At 40.8% G+C, this 16,820-nt stretch overlaps 3 protein-coding genes across 3 annotated transcripts in view; 1 reads left to right on the top strand and 2 right to left on the bottom strand.

Annotated features, from left to right (window-relative positions):
• Nucleotides 1-15,106, bottom strand: part of LOC122348662 (aerolysin-like protein) — a 333,550-nt gene extending 318,444 nt beyond the window's left edge. Inside the window, exon 1 of the mRNA XM_043244331.1 lies at nucleotides 15,060-15,106. The gene's annotated coding sequence lies outside the window, so the exon portion shown is untranslated. The remainder of the gene's footprint in view (nucleotides 1-15,059) is intronic.
• On the top strand, nucleotides 11,245-12,802 carry LOC122348661 (aerolysin-like protein). The gene is made up of 2 exons (XM_043244329.1): nucleotides 11,245-11,367; nucleotides 11,559-12,802. Exon 2 carries the CDS (start codon nucleotides 11,572-11,574, stop codon nucleotides 12,517-12,519), a length of 948 nt encoding a protein of 315 aa, XP_043100264.1. The 5' UTR covers nucleotides 11,245-11,367; nucleotides 11,559-11,571; the 3' UTR covers nucleotides 12,520-12,802.
• Nucleotides 13,440-15,182, bottom strand: LOC122348660 (aerolysin-like protein). Its single transcript, XM_043244328.1, has 2 exons — nucleotides 15,060-15,182; nucleotides 13,440-14,841 (listed from the first exon to the last, which is right to left on the bottom strand). Exon 2 carries the CDS (start codon nucleotides 14,826-14,828, stop codon nucleotides 13,881-13,883), a length of 948 nt encoding a protein of 315 aa, XP_043100263.1. The 5' UTR covers nucleotides 14,829-14,841; nucleotides 15,060-15,182; the 3' UTR covers nucleotides 13,440-13,880.
• Between the last annotated feature and the right edge of the window lie 1,638 nt (nucleotides 15,183-16,820).

The following is a 16,820-nucleotide window of genomic DNA, read 5'->3' as shown; positions in this document are numbered from 1 at the left end:
GATGGAGTTGGTGGTGATAGGGTTTATGAACTCATAACGTCTTACAAACATACAGCTGTTCACTTCACGGGACGTTCGTTAATCGATGGACTGGAGTGCTGTGGATTATTGTGATGCTTTTATCATTTGGACTCTCATTCTGACGGCACCCAATCACCGCAATGCAAGTGACGCAACGCTCCAAAACGCTTCCCATAAAACCACAAACCCGTCACGGATGGCCTAAGGGGCGTGAATACTTTTGACAAATTTTCATTTGTAGGTGCTGCAATGCTTTCTTTGGCTATTTAAGTAAATACTAATATTAAACTAGCATGAAAAGTCACAACCTTTCATCGTCCGAGGCGGTGAAGGAAGGGCTACGACGGGAAGCAGAGATGACAATAACACCTGTGAGAAACAAGTCACACTCCTGCCCGGCCGAACTCTCAGAAGCCAGTCCAGATTACTGTCCGGCCCTCACCAGGACCGATCGGCTTCAGACGTGTGAACACTGTCACCGTCGTCACGCGACATTAGCGCTGAGGGCCGCCGCCAGGTCAGAGAGCGTGAGTCGTAAGGTCAGCCTGAGGTCAACCAACAGGAAACGCCGCGAGTCGGTCAGCGTGAACGTATAATCAGCTGTGACAGAAACGCGCTGATCTATTGACTCGCGTGACGAAATTACAGTGGGCTTTTCAGCTGATTGATAGATAGCTACTATCACCACGGTTTATTCACAGACAGAACCACTTAAAAAGTCGTTCGCCAACGATTGCATCGAATTGCAAATCATTACAAACAAACATGTGATATGACAGATGCCTATAATGCAATGTCTAAACAAAACATTATATACACACACGCACATTTGTCATATTCATTTTTCTTAATACATATTTTACATATGTTTGCGTGTGTGTATCTGTATTTATGCATGCATAAAATAATAATTAAAAAATTTAATGAACTTGCATTTATATGCGTAACATTTAGAATATCGTTTTCTTTTCATTCGCAAAAAAATATACTTACTAGCCTAATTAATATATATTTAATATATACGTGGAGAATATATAAAGGCGCATATAAAAAATTATATTGTGAAAAGGTTCATTATTTTTGTTACTACTACTATATTTTCATATATAAAACATTTCAAAAGTATTTTGATTGTTAGAGCTTACATGAAAGACAAATGATGGCATCTTTAAATATTGGAACATTTACATTTGAGTTGCATTAAATGACCATATCTTTGGTAAAAAATTCTGGGTATCTCTTGTCTTTTGAAACCACGAGACTGTTGACTTGGCAGTGGTCCAGAAGACGATCATTGGCACCCTCCACAAAGAGGGTGAATCACAGAAGGTCGTTCCTGAAAGGAGTGGCTGCTCGCAGAGCGCTGTATCAAAGCATATTACATGCAAAGTTAACTGGAAGAGAGAAATTGGGTAGGAAAAGGTGCACAAGCGGGGGATGAGTGCAATCTTTAGAAAGCTGTCGGGCAAAGCCTATTCAAACTCCTGGGAAAGCTTCACAATGAGTGGCTGAAGCTGGAGTCAGTGCATCGAGAGTCACCCGCTCAGACATCTTCAGGAAAAGGCCCCCGAGACACTTCTGAAACAGAAACATATGCATATGTAAACAGGTTTGGTCATCAGGTCTGAAAGAAGGGCTCAAAATAAGAGCCGAAACTAACAGTATCAGTCGAAATCCAGAGAGAATCCACTCGCAGATCCGCAGTCACGTCTGTCCCTGGAAGACCAGGCAAAACACTCATCTAATTAGCTAATGAATTATTTACTCGGCTGCATCTGCTCTACCAGAAAGACCAATGCTGGCAGATGGGCTGTAATATGAAATCAATGAATGTATGTTATTTGCAGCATTTGGACTCTTTTTTTGGGGAGGAAATGGCTCATTGGTAAAGAACCTCATAACCGTTAGACATCCATCATCCCTCGCCGGCTTTTGGAGGTCCTTTGGTTTGGTTTCTGCTGTGATTGGTGGAGAACAGATGTAGGAGAAGACGGTTGGTTGAGAGGAAGAGGGAGAGGAGGGACATCTGACACTGCTCTTAAGATTGCAGGCACACTTAGCACAACAAATCACAACAAAAAAGGCCAATTATCAAGTGAATTTATTTATCCATGCGAGTTATCACTTAATAAGCGCAGGTATGAAAGTCACAGCAACCAAACGACACTCGCGAAACCTCCAGGGACAGCAAACATCCCGAAGAAAGCAGATCCGAGAAACGCAAGCGACCCAAACTCAGCCCGAGCTCCCAATCCCTGCAACTTGGAGATAACCGGCTGGAAAAACGCTTTTATGCATTTTCTCTCTCTCTCTGCACCGCTCAACATTAGATTTAATTAGCGCCCGCGAGATACGGACGGACATTCGTGCTGCTCACGTGAATTCAGGGTCACGATTGAAGTTCGAGAAACTTCAGGAACATTGAAATCGAAGAAACATAACCCCAGGTTACTGCAAAAACAAACGCGCATTCTGTGGGGCTACAAGGCGAAGGCATTGCTTTGCCGATTGGCTTTTTTGAATAGCGTTGACAGAGTAAATTGGCATAATTAGTCTAAATTAATGACGACCGCTTCCGCTGCATCCTGTGTTGTATTTCGTGTAAAATCCAGTTCAATTCAAATTTTTTTTATGTTATGTATGGAACGCAGATTGCTCAAATGCACACATCCACACGCTCATATAAATATGCTATATGCGTGACGCTCAGGTCTCTTTCAGTCAAGCAAACAGCAGCTTCGCCTCTCTCCATATCTCCGTCCGGGGCTTCTCTGGAGATAGTCAAAGCGCTCCGGTAATGGATCTTCGGGGAGGCGCTAATGTGACGGACAGCAGGGAAGTGTGAAAAACATACAGAGAGCAATTCACTCAGGCGTCGCTTTAAAAGGGGCTCCACAGAATGGATATAAAGAGCTTGGTTTTTCTCTTTTTCTTTCTCTCACTTTATAGATGACCTTGCACGCTGAAAGCGGCGGATAGAAAGTCCTGAATGTGAACAGATCGTTTTTCCTATAAGGTGAAGTGTGTCATTTTTTTAAGTTAAAATATTTTCAGCGTCTGTGAATGCGGTTCGATAGCTGCACGTCGTTCGAAGGTTGATTCCTCCAGTAGGTTAAACACTTTAAAAACAGCAGTGCACACGATTCTAACATGATTTTTGTCCTGGAAAAAAGTCAGTTTGCCATTTACATTTTTGGTAGCGGTGCAGAAACCAGATTCTAAACATGGACGTGCATTAAGGACCACGCCGATGCAGACCCACTCGGATGATATCGAAAGAAACAATAGGCTGTATAAATCTGAACCGGCATTCAATGAATCCAGAGAAAAGGCTGCAGGTTTTAGCTCCAGACAGTATTTTTGGTGTCTAGGCCCACAGGCCGTGATGTCACAAGTCAGCGAATGCAAAAGTGGCACTCTCTGTGTCCTAAAGGACAAGCGCAAAATCATTTAAATCTCAATAATTAAATGTTAATGTGCCTGCAGTGATCACGGCAGGATGCACGAAACCCGATTTCCCCCCAATTCTGCTGAAAATATGATTGTTGGCGCTACAAAACTCACCGCTGTGACGCTGGAGTGGGTTTGATGATTGCCAAGGCATCGCTATGCGGAGGTTTTTAAAGAGTTGCTATAAAAACACTACAAAAACAGCAGTTATGGTTACCATAAAACTACAGTGGGCCTACAGAACCAAGCTTAAATTTTTGCCGATGAACAATATGTTTCATCAACTGCTATAAAGTTACTATTTCATCGCAAAAACACTGATAAATAAAAAAAAATCATGTGATAAATGCGTTTTCCACAAGGCACTAAAACCGTGGAGTACAATTAGGTTTATTAAACGTTATAAGGTGCATAGAAAAATCTAAATAATTGCTAAATAAAACAGCATTTTCTGTAGGTTTACATGTTACGTGTTATTTATACGCAGACATGAACTTTGGCAAGATGCCTAATTGTTTGACGTGCACATAATACGTGTTTTTTCGCGCGCAAATGATATGCACTATATAACACGCAAAATCTGCGACGCCCTCTCTAGATATGGATCATATCTCTTAAGAAAAGTCTTCAACAAGCCACGTGATGTTTGAAAGAAGCAGGCGCTCCGCTTTCACGTGCCCAGCGCCGCGCGCTCTCGTTTATGCAAAGGAGTTATGATCTGTGAGCAAAGTTTTTTGCTAACATACACGTGAAGTGCTGAGGGTTGAGTCGTCCAGAGCCAGGGGTCCGCGCGAGTTCAGGAAGGTAAGATGCGCTCGGCTCAAACGCGCACTGACATCTCACCTTGCGAGAGTCAGCAGAGGCTTTTAAGCCCGTCACGCCGCTCTGTCTTCACTTAATGGACCGCTTTTCGTCAAAGCATCTGCCTCTCTTCCCGTCCCTGTCTCTATTTCATCACCAGCCCTCGGCCGAGGCGTCACGCGCCGCATTTCCGCGCGACGCGTCTTTGTCTCTTAAAATCGTGCCTCGGTTTTTGGAGGCTGAGCGTCTAGTTTTTCCTTCGTACCATGCAGTATTTTTTCTTTCCCCTGAACATTGCACGAGCGTTGCAACGAGATACGTGTACAGGACGCACTGGTTGCGCGTGCCTAAAACCTTTATCGACGTCCTCAAACACGTTCCGTTTATTTTCTTAATAATCAGTTGGCAGACAAAGAATAGCAGACGGAGAAAGAAAGGCTAGTTTGTGAGACGTGTAACCCTTTTAGAGCATGTTTCAACAATATTTCAATGCTAATCATCATTTTAAACGTAACATTTAAAATGACTATTTTTAGGTCTATGTGCGCCGTAAACAATTTTTACCAGTCTAGCAAAGAAACGCAGACATCCACAGACATTCAAACCGCAATTCCTAATAACTTTAAACATAAAATGTCAAATCATTACGTAAAAGAGACGTTAAAATCGTTTATTACGCAGCATCTGCAAATAAGCCGCCGTACGCATTGTTTTGGGAACCTTTTGACTTAAAACGCGCGTTTTATTTGCGAGACTCACGCGCAAGCCACAGTTCTGAGCGCAGACGTGCAGTTACAGCAAACCGATCGGTTCTGGTTCTGTCCGTCCGGACCAGGTCCAGGTCTAGCGTCTGGACCCGGGGCCACCTGCTCAGGTAAGCGGGGGGGTGGGGTGGTGTGGGGGTTTGGCATGCATCCCCGCGCAAAGACGAGCCGACACCGCGGGCTGCGTTCGCCGCTTCGCACATAAGCGATCTGAAAACGCAGCGCTATTTTTGTTGATGTTAATTTGCTCCGTGTTAGGGCCGCGGTTCACGGCTCGGTCAGCCTTCCCTGATACTATACTCCCGTTTGTTGCCGTAAAGGTTCCCCTGTCTCATCGCGTTAGCGTCCGGACGCCCGTGAACTGTGAATGCACCGCGCGCGGGGAGGAGACGCTCCGCCGCTCATGGTCCTAGACTCCGCTCGCGCGCGGACAGAGCGAGCGACACACTTACGATTCCCTTCGAATACAGCCTAGAGACGGGTGCCAAGAAAAATTAAGGAACATTTACTTTAATAAAAAAAACCTCACCAAATGTCCCTGCGCAACCCATAAACGCGTGTAGTAATAGGAAGACATATCGGTGCACGTCTTTACCTGTTTTCTTCCAGCTTCCCGCGCGTCCCGTGATTCTGCGAGAAGCAACTGGAAGCGTCTTGAAACTCAAATGGGCGTAAAGCCTCTCCGGCCGTCTCTTCTTTTTTTCTGGACTCTGAGATCCCATGAATAATTAATACACGCCGACAAAGGTATTAGAAGATATTATAACGCAGTCCATGTTTAGATATAGGCTGAATAATAATAATAAAAATATATAATATATAATGTTCAGAATATCTTCTTAAAAGTGGACTGTGTGAAGTTTGTTAATTAGGCTTAACGTATAAAATGCACACACACACACACACACACACACACATACACACACACACACACACACATATATATATATATATATATATATATATATATATATATATATATATGCAAATGTGCATAGACTTTTTTTTATATATGCGCACTAAGCTTTCCAGACTAATCTTGCAAGTGTTTGATTTTTGTTTTAAATAAATCAGCCACTGTCTGTTGCCTTGCGCCGAACTTCACCATATAATTAGGTCACAGTGAATGCTGTTTTATTTCCAATAATAATGTTTTTTTTTTTCTGCGTATGCACACTCCCAAGATCGGTTGCGTATGTCGCCTAATGATTTTATTTTAGGCCTACTAATTATTCCGCAGGGAGGTCAAGCGTCGATCCGATTGGTGTAATGGGCATTGAAATGAACAAATTATTTGCATTGTTTTAGAATGACGCGCTCTTTAAGCGATTTGAGCGAAACAACGCGAGAAGTTTGGCAAAGGATGGACAGGTGCGATAGCGCGCGGTCAGTCGGGACGCATTAACCGAGAGCAGAAGTCAGCTGTCCGTGCAACCTGCGTCCAGCAGCGGGTTTCTATAGCAACAGCAACAGATGCCGGGGTTCAGGTGATGCGATGTGAACTATTCACCCTGCGAGAAAATCGCAGTAATGGACGGGGCAGCTCTGCGCGCCGTCGTCTTCGTGGGTTTTGTTTCTATTGCTACGAGCCACGCGCGTATTTTCATCAGATCACTCCTCTTCAGACGCGCTGACCGTAATATCGGCCAGGCTGTCGGCAAACAGAAGCTTTGCCTAAATCTGTGGCAGAGAACCGCGCGGTTGCCGTGTGTTTTTTTTTTTGAGCGCGCGCGCGCGTTGCGCATTTATTTGTGTGCTTTTGAAATCTTGTCGCCCGTATTTAAAAGGCCGCGCGCGTACGCACGTTCTCTCGGCGCAATTAGTCCATTTTCACTGAGAGCATGTGTTGTGAAATCACTCATAAAATCCACCGCGCCAGGAGACATTCCGTGCCCCGGTCGGGCTTACCCTGCCCGGGCGGGCGCACGTGAAATCGCTGCCACTGATACATCAAAACAAAAGCAATCTGAGCAGACGTCGCGGAGATGCACCGTCACAGGCCTCCACGGAGCCAATGACTTCCCTCTGTAACTCCATTCATCCCCTCCACCCCGGGCTGTACGCATCTCCTGGAATATTTACGCTCTGCCCCGCTGATGCATCATTTCTCTTTCTCGTAAACTTCCCCTAGGATATCATCTTAAACTAGCAATACTTCTTTCTTGATCTGAATAATCAAATTCCACACTGATATAATTAGGGAAAATACTAAAACGTCACCCTCGGGTTCTGTTTAGCAGAGCCTGATCCAGAATATTATCAGTTTATTAATTTTATTATAACCAAAGAGTTTGCAAGCATCCATGATTCCACGAAGAACCTTTAACGTCCACATAATCTTTGCATTTTTCAGAAGACAAAATGGTCTTGAGATAATTCAACAAAGTAGGGTTTCTTTGTGAAATTGGAACTGTTGCGAAAACCCTAATTTTTTTATATATATAAAGAGGGTATAGAAAGAGGGTGATCAATAATATCTCTCTCGAGTTGTAAAGGATGCTTAAAAAAGCAAAATAACGAAGCAAAATTTAAAAAAATGTTTACCTTAAATGCAAAAAAAAAAAAAAAACGCTATGGGACACATTTATCAATATCTAGGTCGCTTTTTAATTCTTTTAAAAAGCGAATTTCATTTTGCCACAGCAGTCAATTAGGCATCTCCAAAATCAATTAAAACTTCCAAAATGCTTCGTGTCAAATCATCAAAACTCCAGGTTGTAACCCAACAAATACAAACCGTCCCTAATAACACATTGGCCTAAAACCCAACATATAGCATTACGATGGTAGAAATGCAGCCGATTAAAGTCTAATATTACGAGAAATAGGCCCTAATACAGCTAAACCCATCTAGATGTAGGCCCTCTAAGAGCAGACGCGGTCTATTGTGTCTTTCCGCCTCCAGCGCGCTTGCAGGCGAGACCTCATTATATATAAATGATCAATCTTTAATCTGCTCCATAGAAACTCAATTGCTGCCGCGCGCTCTCAAAGCCGGCATCAAACTTTCATGCAGGTAATTGAGATAAAACCAAAATGGAGGGTGTTTCGTCTCCGTTACCCTCCGCTCGTCAAAAATGCATTTCCGCGCGGCAGAAACGAGGATGGGTGTTAGACGGCGCCAGACTGTGATTTTTCAGGAAGAGGCTTAGTCACACCTGCAAAAGATGAAAAGCTGCGTAAAAGCGCATCTTAATTTCAGCGTAATAATCACACGGCATAAACCGTAATCTGTATCTGCGAAAATGAGCTCGCGTTTGCAGCACTGGACAAAATCCAGTCAGAACGATCGAGAGCAATCGGATCCCAGACACACGTTAAACAAACAGATGGAGAATGTTTGTGTTTGTGTAAATAACAGGCCGCGTTTTTTCCGCTAGAGGGTGCAGGCGCAGTTGAACTTTTGACATTTTTGTAGTTTTTTTCTCTCCCGAGTTTCGGTTCCTCGCCCTAGGACTCATATTGTCGACTTGATTGCATCGATAACTATCGTCCTTTCGCCTCACCGTCTTCCTATTTATTAGGCTGCCGTAAAGCTACACCGACACAAAAGCGCCTTATAAATAAAGGTCGGGCTAAAGGGGCGCTCGGTTGCATCTCGAGACGAACAGATCAATCAAGTCCTTGCGTTAACAGGGCTGCAAACAAACCGGCTCTGAGTGCAAGTTCGCTGAGAAAAACGACAGACGCATCTGTTTTCGCCGAGCGATGACAGACAGTGGCACACGACCTGAACTTTTGCCCCGCGCTGTTTACAGGCCCCCGAGGCTGCGCGCGGCGACTTCCCACAGACGCACACGTTGTCATGTCGAGGTCGCTCGGAGGTCATGCGACTGGGCACCTCACCTGAGACCGGCGGGTTTCCGCGTCCTGCGAACGCACGTACGCCGTTGTTTTTTAATACTATGTATCTGACCTCGCTTTTACCCCCGTTGCGGATAATTCCTCCCCGGCTGACCGCAAGAGACCGAACGAAATGAAGAGGACAGTGCCACCTAGTGCTCACTGGCCTGCAGTTTAACAAGCCAGCAAAATAAAGTTCATTTAATTTTTTTTTGCATGAATGTTATTTTCTTGTATGCACTTTTTTTTATGGAGCTTTGCAATAAGCAGACATGAAATCAAATATATAAAGGCGAAAAGGAACCGCTGATGTTTTGATGACTCCTTTATATCATGATTGGCCCTTAAACCTATAAAGCAGTATCATATTTGATGCACAACACATTTCTGAAGTCTCTAAACCGTCATCTAATTAATGCTTTTTCTTCTTCTTTTTTATAGCATCGTAAGAACCTCTATCGTTAGGCTGGGGTTCATTTGTCCGCGCAATCGTGATGGTTTTTTACGTATAACAACCTTTATGTTGTTAGTTAAAAAAAAAACCCTCCAAAACTTGTATGAAAGTTTTAGTGCTTCATCTTTACACAACTAAAAAAAAAATCCAATCTATGCAAACCTCAAATTTGTAAAAAAAAAAGATATGTGCGTTGTCTTTAACTTCACATCTCCAGACAGATGAACATTTTCCAGACTCTTTATAGTTTTTAAAAATAGCACCAAAAATATTATTATTGTTATTTTTATTTTGTGGAATGCATTTTTAATGAAAGATAATATAAATATATAAATTATGAATATAATGTAAATTAAATATAGATGCAAATGGTCACTGGGACGTCACTAAACATGATTAAATGATTACGTTTTGATGAACTTAACTCATATTTGAGTGGCGATATTTTTGCATATATTTTACAGCGATTGTGAGTGTATCGCAGTGACTTTTCTTAATTCAGCTGCACCACGGCATCGGCTGAACTGAAACAAAGTGTTAGATAAAGGAGAAATGTAGTTATCCCAGGCCAGGAGTAAAAACCACTGATGATGAAAATTATCATTTTTTCTCATGAAAATTATTCAGAATGCCTGTGAGATCTGAAACCCAACATTTTTTCCCACATATTTCATCACTATATTTTCTCAGCAGTGAAGGGAGTGCCTTCTTTTTGCATTTTTTTCGTGCTTTATGTTTTACGTGTTTACACATAATCGGCTTTCTTGCAAAATTTTTGATTTTGATCCGAATGAAGTAATAAAACTGATTAATACACACATGGGAATTATAGTTAAGTTTATCTCGAAATTATATCAGAGGCTGCTGCTTCATTCACGTGAAGAGACGCAGGAGGAGATTACTCGGGAGGATCAGATTTTCGTCGTAAGGCTCAAATATGTGGAGAGATTTTAAATGGAAAATCATCTTACGATGTTTACGACACTCTCTGACAGATGTTTGAGGGAATGTGGCGTTCAACCTGGTCCAAAGCAAAACCATTTTATATAGTTAAACAGATTTAATTCCTTTTGACCCGAGTTGCTATTTTACCTGAGGGTTATGAAGAAAAGAAGATTGAATTATTTACTTCAGATACTTCTGGTATAGCTGACTATAACACTATAAGGGACACGACATAACAACACTATAGTTATAATAATAACATAATAAATATGTTAATGTTTTGCTTTGGTGTCTGATTTAATGATCTGAAATTTTGCTCTAATTTAGTTTTTTTTATTTGATTTTTACTTTTTACTTTCGTTAACCTGTTTTGCACAATTGTTTTTTTTTTTGCCATATTTTTTTTCTTTATTGATTTTTTTTTTATATAACAACTTTACTCTAAGACATATGGGAGTTTTACTTTAAGTGTAACACTATAAGAACCTGGCTCTATGTAAAAGTCATCTATGTTTTTCTTAACTTTAAATGTCAGGCTTAAAAGGGTTGAGCACTGAAAAAAATAATCTAGCATTATTCAGTAACCGTAGGATGTTGGGAACTTACGACAAGCACCCTTTTTTTTATTTACTCCCTAATGTGACGCAAGACACCAAAATCTGTTGTAATCAGCATCGAAAGGCAATCGTTGAGTCAGACGGGATCTGAATTAAACCAGATTCAATGTTCGTCAAAAGGAGCATTAATTCACTCGTTTAAAACACTATTAAAAAAAGCTCTAAACAGAGCTAAACATCTAATAATAATAATAAAAAGAACACCTCACCTTTCAAAAGTAAGCATGGTTTAATTAAAAATAGAGTTTAATCAATCAATCAATCAATCAATCAATCAATCAATCAATCAATTAATCACAAGGGTGTATGGGAAAGAAAGTTTTTTTTTTTTTGTCAGATGACTCTGACACAGGGTGGGTTTTTCCACGTCGTTTGGGTATTTAAGCAGCTGTCCGGTCAAAGACATCTCACATTTCTGGCTTTCATCAGAAGAACCGATCTTGAGAAGACGTTCATCAGTCTGCAGTCATCTGTGAGTATTTTTCCAGTGGCCACTCAACTTGATATTTTGACATTAGTTATCGCAGTATTGCATGTAATAGGTTTTAAACGTAAGTAAATGTGGAGGAAAAGCTTTAATAGCATCGAAACGAGGAACAATAGTAACATACTTTGTGTACTTCATCTCTGACGTTATTTTGAATGCTATTCTGTTATTTCCAGATCTGCTTTAAAGATGTCCAGCCCAACAACTGTTCAAAACGTTGGTGGCACAGGAGGTTGTCCCTTTTCGTTTACTGGGACGAATAATGGTGCCGGTTTAGAGAAGATCGGGGTGTGGGTGGGAGAATGCCAGGTGAAGGCCGTCAAGGTCTGGCTTTCAGACGGCAGAAGTGAAACCTTTGGCAATCCAGACGGGCCCTATCAAGAGTACACCTTCAAGTCCGGCGAGTGCTTCGCCTCACTGTCCCTGTGGGAGAACAAAGCAGGAACGCATCTCGGAGCCATCAAATTCAAGACCAATCAGGACGGAGAATTTTACGCGGAGATGACAAACGGGGGTTTAAAAAAAGAACGTCCCATCGACATCGGCTCTGGGTTTTGCCTGGGAGTCGAAGGAAGAGCTGATGCGTGTATCGACCGCGCCGGGCTCGTGTTTCTCAACGCGGTTGAATCGGTAGTCGTGACCGATGTCAGCTACCCCACTCTCCACCAGCTGACCCCGCAGGTGGTGGTGGAAGAGATCAAAACGGGCTCTTACGCAAACGAAACCTCTGCCAACCAACAGCAAACAATCGAAACCTCGAAGAAAGTGACCAAAACATCTTCGTGGTCCATGAGCAGGAGTTTCACTGAAACGTTTAGCGTGGTAGTGAAGGCGGGGATCCCGGAGGTTAAAGAGATCTCTAGAGGATACGGTTTCAGCGTTGGAGGAGAAAGCACTTACAGCCATGAGCACGCCGACGAGAGAGCCGAAACACTGTCTACCGCTGTAGATGTCCCGCCGAGAAGAAAGGTGGATGTTGACATCACCATCGGCAGAGTCGCGTTCGACCTGCCTTACACCGGCACGGTGAAGATCACTTGCAAGAACGGCGCTGTGTTAGAGTACCAAACCAAGGGCCAATACAAAGGCGTCACTTACACTGACATCAAAGTGAATACTAAAGAATCCGATCTGTAATGTTGAGGCAGATTGTTCTTGGCTGGGCTTTATCGGCAGTGTATCTACATTTGATCTCGTTGTGGCTTCCACTGGTGCCTTCGAACGTGCTCAATGGTTTTAAACCGGAAAGATACATACTCAGCTTGTCCTTTCCAAACTGATCACTTGTGATTCTGCTACAAAGCATTCATATAGCTTCATTAATTTAGTAATCATCGCTGCTAACAAATTATGTGAATTACTTCATCACGTACGAATTGCTGATGTTTAATCAAATATGTAATAAAAGCATTGCATTTTAAATGAACCCTGTGTGTCAATAGTGTTGTTTTATCAAATATAACTGTTTAGTTTAAAGTCAATTCAGCGTAGGCCTACTATAATACACATAATACAGATAGAACCTCCTATTTTGGTGGGTATGAAATAAAAATATTTTTAGGCTACATTTTTCTTAGCCTTCCCTCTTTCATCGTCAAAACTGGAGTTTGATCTCTGATTCTTTCAATAGTAAATCCTGCCTACTTCATTTTTTAAATTTGTCTAAAAGTAGAATAATAGAAGTGCTAAGGCAAATTTTCAACAATGAATCATAAGTATCTCATAACTCGCAGAGTACACCTTTAATGTATAACATCAGTTTATATGCTGTTATTTTGATTTGCTTATTAGTTGTTTATTGATTATTAGTAACACAGTGCAAAGGAGGATACAGGAGACAGAAGCCATCAGCTGGAATGAATATGATTCAGTGATTCATGTCAGTCAATCACAGAAATACAGAATTAGTTCTGTTCATAAATCTCACATTACAGTTGTACTGGAAACAAGAACCAAGAATCACGATGCTCACACACACACACACACACACACACACACACACACACACACACACATCAGTTACAAATCAAGTCAAATCAGTCATGTAGAGGACACAGAAAACTCATACCATTGTTTATTTAATGAAGTGTCATCCTTTTATTAAAGTCAGATTAAACACATCTGAAAATCTTACATGATCAAGTAGGAGATTTTAGTAATCACGCAAAGTATAAGCTATATGGATGTTTCTGTATTAAAATCATAAAACATAATTTCAACAATAACAGTGTTGAACTGATATACATATCCCCTTAAAACCCAGTAAAATTCTGATTAAATGTAGAGTAACTGATATTCTAAAAATGATATATTAAAGCAATTAAACAGAGTATACGCTATATGAATGTCTCTGTAATAAAATATTATTTCGAGAATATTGCTCAACGTATATTTTCCATGAAACCTCCTGAAACTATATTTAGGATAACTGATACATAACTGATTAAAAATAGGAAAATCAAAGAATTTCTGTTTCGCATGTATAATCTGCTTTAACTTTACAGATTATATTCTTTAGTATCCACTTTGATATCAGTGTAAGTGACGCCTTTGTATTGGCCCTGGGTTTCGTACTGTAGCACACCGCCGTTCCTGCAAGTGATCTTCACCGTGCCGGTGTAAGGCAGGTCAAACGTGGCTCTGCCGATGGTGATGTCAACATCCACTTTCTTTTTAGGCAGCACATCGAGAGGGAAGGTCAGTGTTTCGGTTCTCTCATCGGTGTACTCCTGAGTATAACTGCTTTCTACTCCAACGCTGACGCTGAATCCTGTGGAAACATCTACAATGTCTGGAATCCCTGCCTTCACTTCCACACTAAATGTGGATGTAAAGCTGTTGCTCATGGACCATGATGATTTTTTGGTCACTTTCTTTGAAGTCTCGACTGTTTGTTTTTGATTAGCGGAGGTGTCATTCTTGTAAGTGATGGATTTGATCTCTTCCACTGACACCTTTGGTATCAGCTGGTGGAGAGTGGGGTAGCTGACATTGGTGAGGACTACCGATTGAACCGCATTGAGAAACATGAACCCAATGCGGTCAATATCTGCACCAGCTCCTCCTACAACTCCCAGACAAAACCCAGAGCCGACATCCATGGGGTATTCTGTTGGTAGGGAGTATTTGGTCATTTTTGCAAAAAATTCTCCACCATTGTTGGTCTTGAATTTGATGGCTCCAAGGCGTCGGTTTTCTCCGTTGTCCCACAGGGACAGTGAGGTGAAACACTCGCCAGACTTGAAGGTGTACTCTTGATAGGGCCCGTGTGGATTGCCAAAGGTTTCACTTCTGCCGTCTGAAAGCCAAACCTTGACGGCCTTCACCTGCCATTCTCCCAACCACACCCCGATCTTCTCTAAATTGGCGCCATTATTCTCACCTGTAAATGTAAAAGGAGCGCCACCTCCACCACCGACTTTCTGCACAGTTGTTGGGCTGGACATCTTTAAAGCAGATCTGGAAATAACAGAATAGCGTTCAAAATAATGTCAGAGATGAAGTACACAAAGTATGTTTTATCTTAAAAGTTACTATTGTTCCTTGTTTCGATGCAATTAAAGGAATTTATAATTGCTTTTCCTCCACATTTACTTACATTTAAAACCTATTACATGCAATACTGCAATAACTAATGTCAAAATATCAAGTTGAGTGGCCACTGGAAAAATACTCACAGATGACTGCAGACTGATGAACGTCTTCTCAAGATCAGTTCTTCTGATGAAAGCCAGAAATGTGAGATGTCTTTGACCGGACAGCTGCTTAAATACCCAAACGACGTGGAAAAACACACCCTGTGTCAGAGTCATCTGACAAAAAAAAAACTAAAAACTTTCCCATACACCCTTGTGATTAATTGATTGATTGATTGATTGATTAAACTCTATTTTTAATTAAACCATGCTTACTTTTGAAATGTGAGGTGTTTTTTTATTATTATTATTAGATGTTTAGCTCTGTTTAGAGCTTTTTTTAATAGTGTTTTAAACGAGTAAATTAATGCTCCTTTTGACGAACATTGAATCTGGTTTAATTCAGATCCCGTCTGACTCAACGATTGCCTTGCGATGCTGATTACAACAGATTTTGGTGTCTTGCGTCACATTAGGGAGTAAATAAAAAAAAGGGTGCTTGTCGTAAGTTCCCAACATCCTACAGTTACTGAATAATGCTAGATTATTTTTTTCAGTGCTCAACCCTTTTAAGCCTGACATTTAAAGTTAAAAAAAACATAGATGACTTTTACATAGAGCCAGGTTCTTATAGTGTTACACTTAAAGTAAAACTCCCATATGTCTTAGAGTAAAGTTGTTATATAATAATGAGAAAATCTTAGACTAAAGAAACACTATTGATCTAAATATGGCACAAAAAAAAAAAAACTAAATTAGAGCAAAATTTCAGATCATTAAATCAGACACCAAAGCAAAACATTAACATATTTATTATGTTATTATTATAACTATAGTGTTGTTATGTCGTGTCCCTTATAGTGTTATAGTCAGCTATACCAGAAGTATCTGAAGTAAATAATTCAATCTTCTTTTCTTCATAACCCTCAGGTAAAATAGCAACTCGGGTCAAAAGGAATTAAATCTGTTTAAATATATAAAATGGTTTTTGCTTTGGACAAAACTGTGATTATGATTGCCAGGTTTACTCCACATTCCCTCAAACATCTGTCAGAGAGTGTCGTAAATATCGTAAGATGACTTTCCATTTAAAATCTCTCCTTACGACGAAAATCTGACGAATCCTCCCGAGAAATCTCCTGCGTTTCTTCACGTGAATGAAGCAGCAGCCTCTGATATAATTTCGAGATAAACTTAACTATATTTCCCATGTGTGTATTAATCAGTTTTTATTACTTCGTTCGGATCAAAATCTCTTCCCGATTTTTATGTTTCGCAAGAAAGCCGATTATGTGTAAACACGTAAAACATAAAGCACGAAAAAAGATGCAATAAGGCACTCCCTTCACTGCTGAGAAAATATAGTGATGAAATATGTGGTAAAACATGTTGGGTTTCAGATTTCACAGGCATTCTGAATAATTTTCATGGGAAAATGATTGACTTAACTCATATTTGAGTGGCCGCATAAATGCAAAAAATATGCGGCCACTCAAATATGAGTTAAGTTCATCGAAACTTAATCATTTAATCATGTTTAGTGACGGTGACACGTCCCAGTGACCATTTGCATCTATATTTAATTCATATTATATTCATGCTTTCATTAAAAATGCATTCCGCAAATTAAAAATAACAATAATAATGTTTTTGGTGCTATTTTCAAAAACTATAAAGAGTCAGGGAAATGTTCATCTGTCTGGAGATGTGAAGTTTCTAAAGTTTCTAAACCTTGTAAGACTGGCTTAAGAAGAAGAAGACACGAAAGCACCATGTTAATCAATTAGGGATGATAAAAGCCAA

This window comes from Puntigrus tetrazona, chromosome 7, assembly GCF_018831695.1.
Source record: "Puntigrus tetrazona isolate hp1 chromosome 7, ASM1883169v1, whole genome shotgun sequence".
Taxonomy (NCBI): domain Eukaryota; kingdom Metazoa; phylum Chordata; class Actinopteri; order Cypriniformes; family Cyprinidae; genus Puntigrus; species Puntigrus tetrazona.
This window is presented reverse-complemented; position numbering and strand designations above follow the sequence as displayed.

Bases quoted from the DNA above. Each gene is read 5' to 3' on its own strand.
- LOC122348661 (XM_043244329.1), top strand. From the start codon at position 11,572: ATGTCCAGCCCAACAACTGTTCAAAACGTTGGTGGCACAGGAGGTTGT.
- LOC122348660 (XM_043244328.1), bottom strand. From the start codon at position 14,828: ATGTCCAGCCCAACAACTGTGCAGAAAGTCGGTGGTGGAGGTGGCGCT.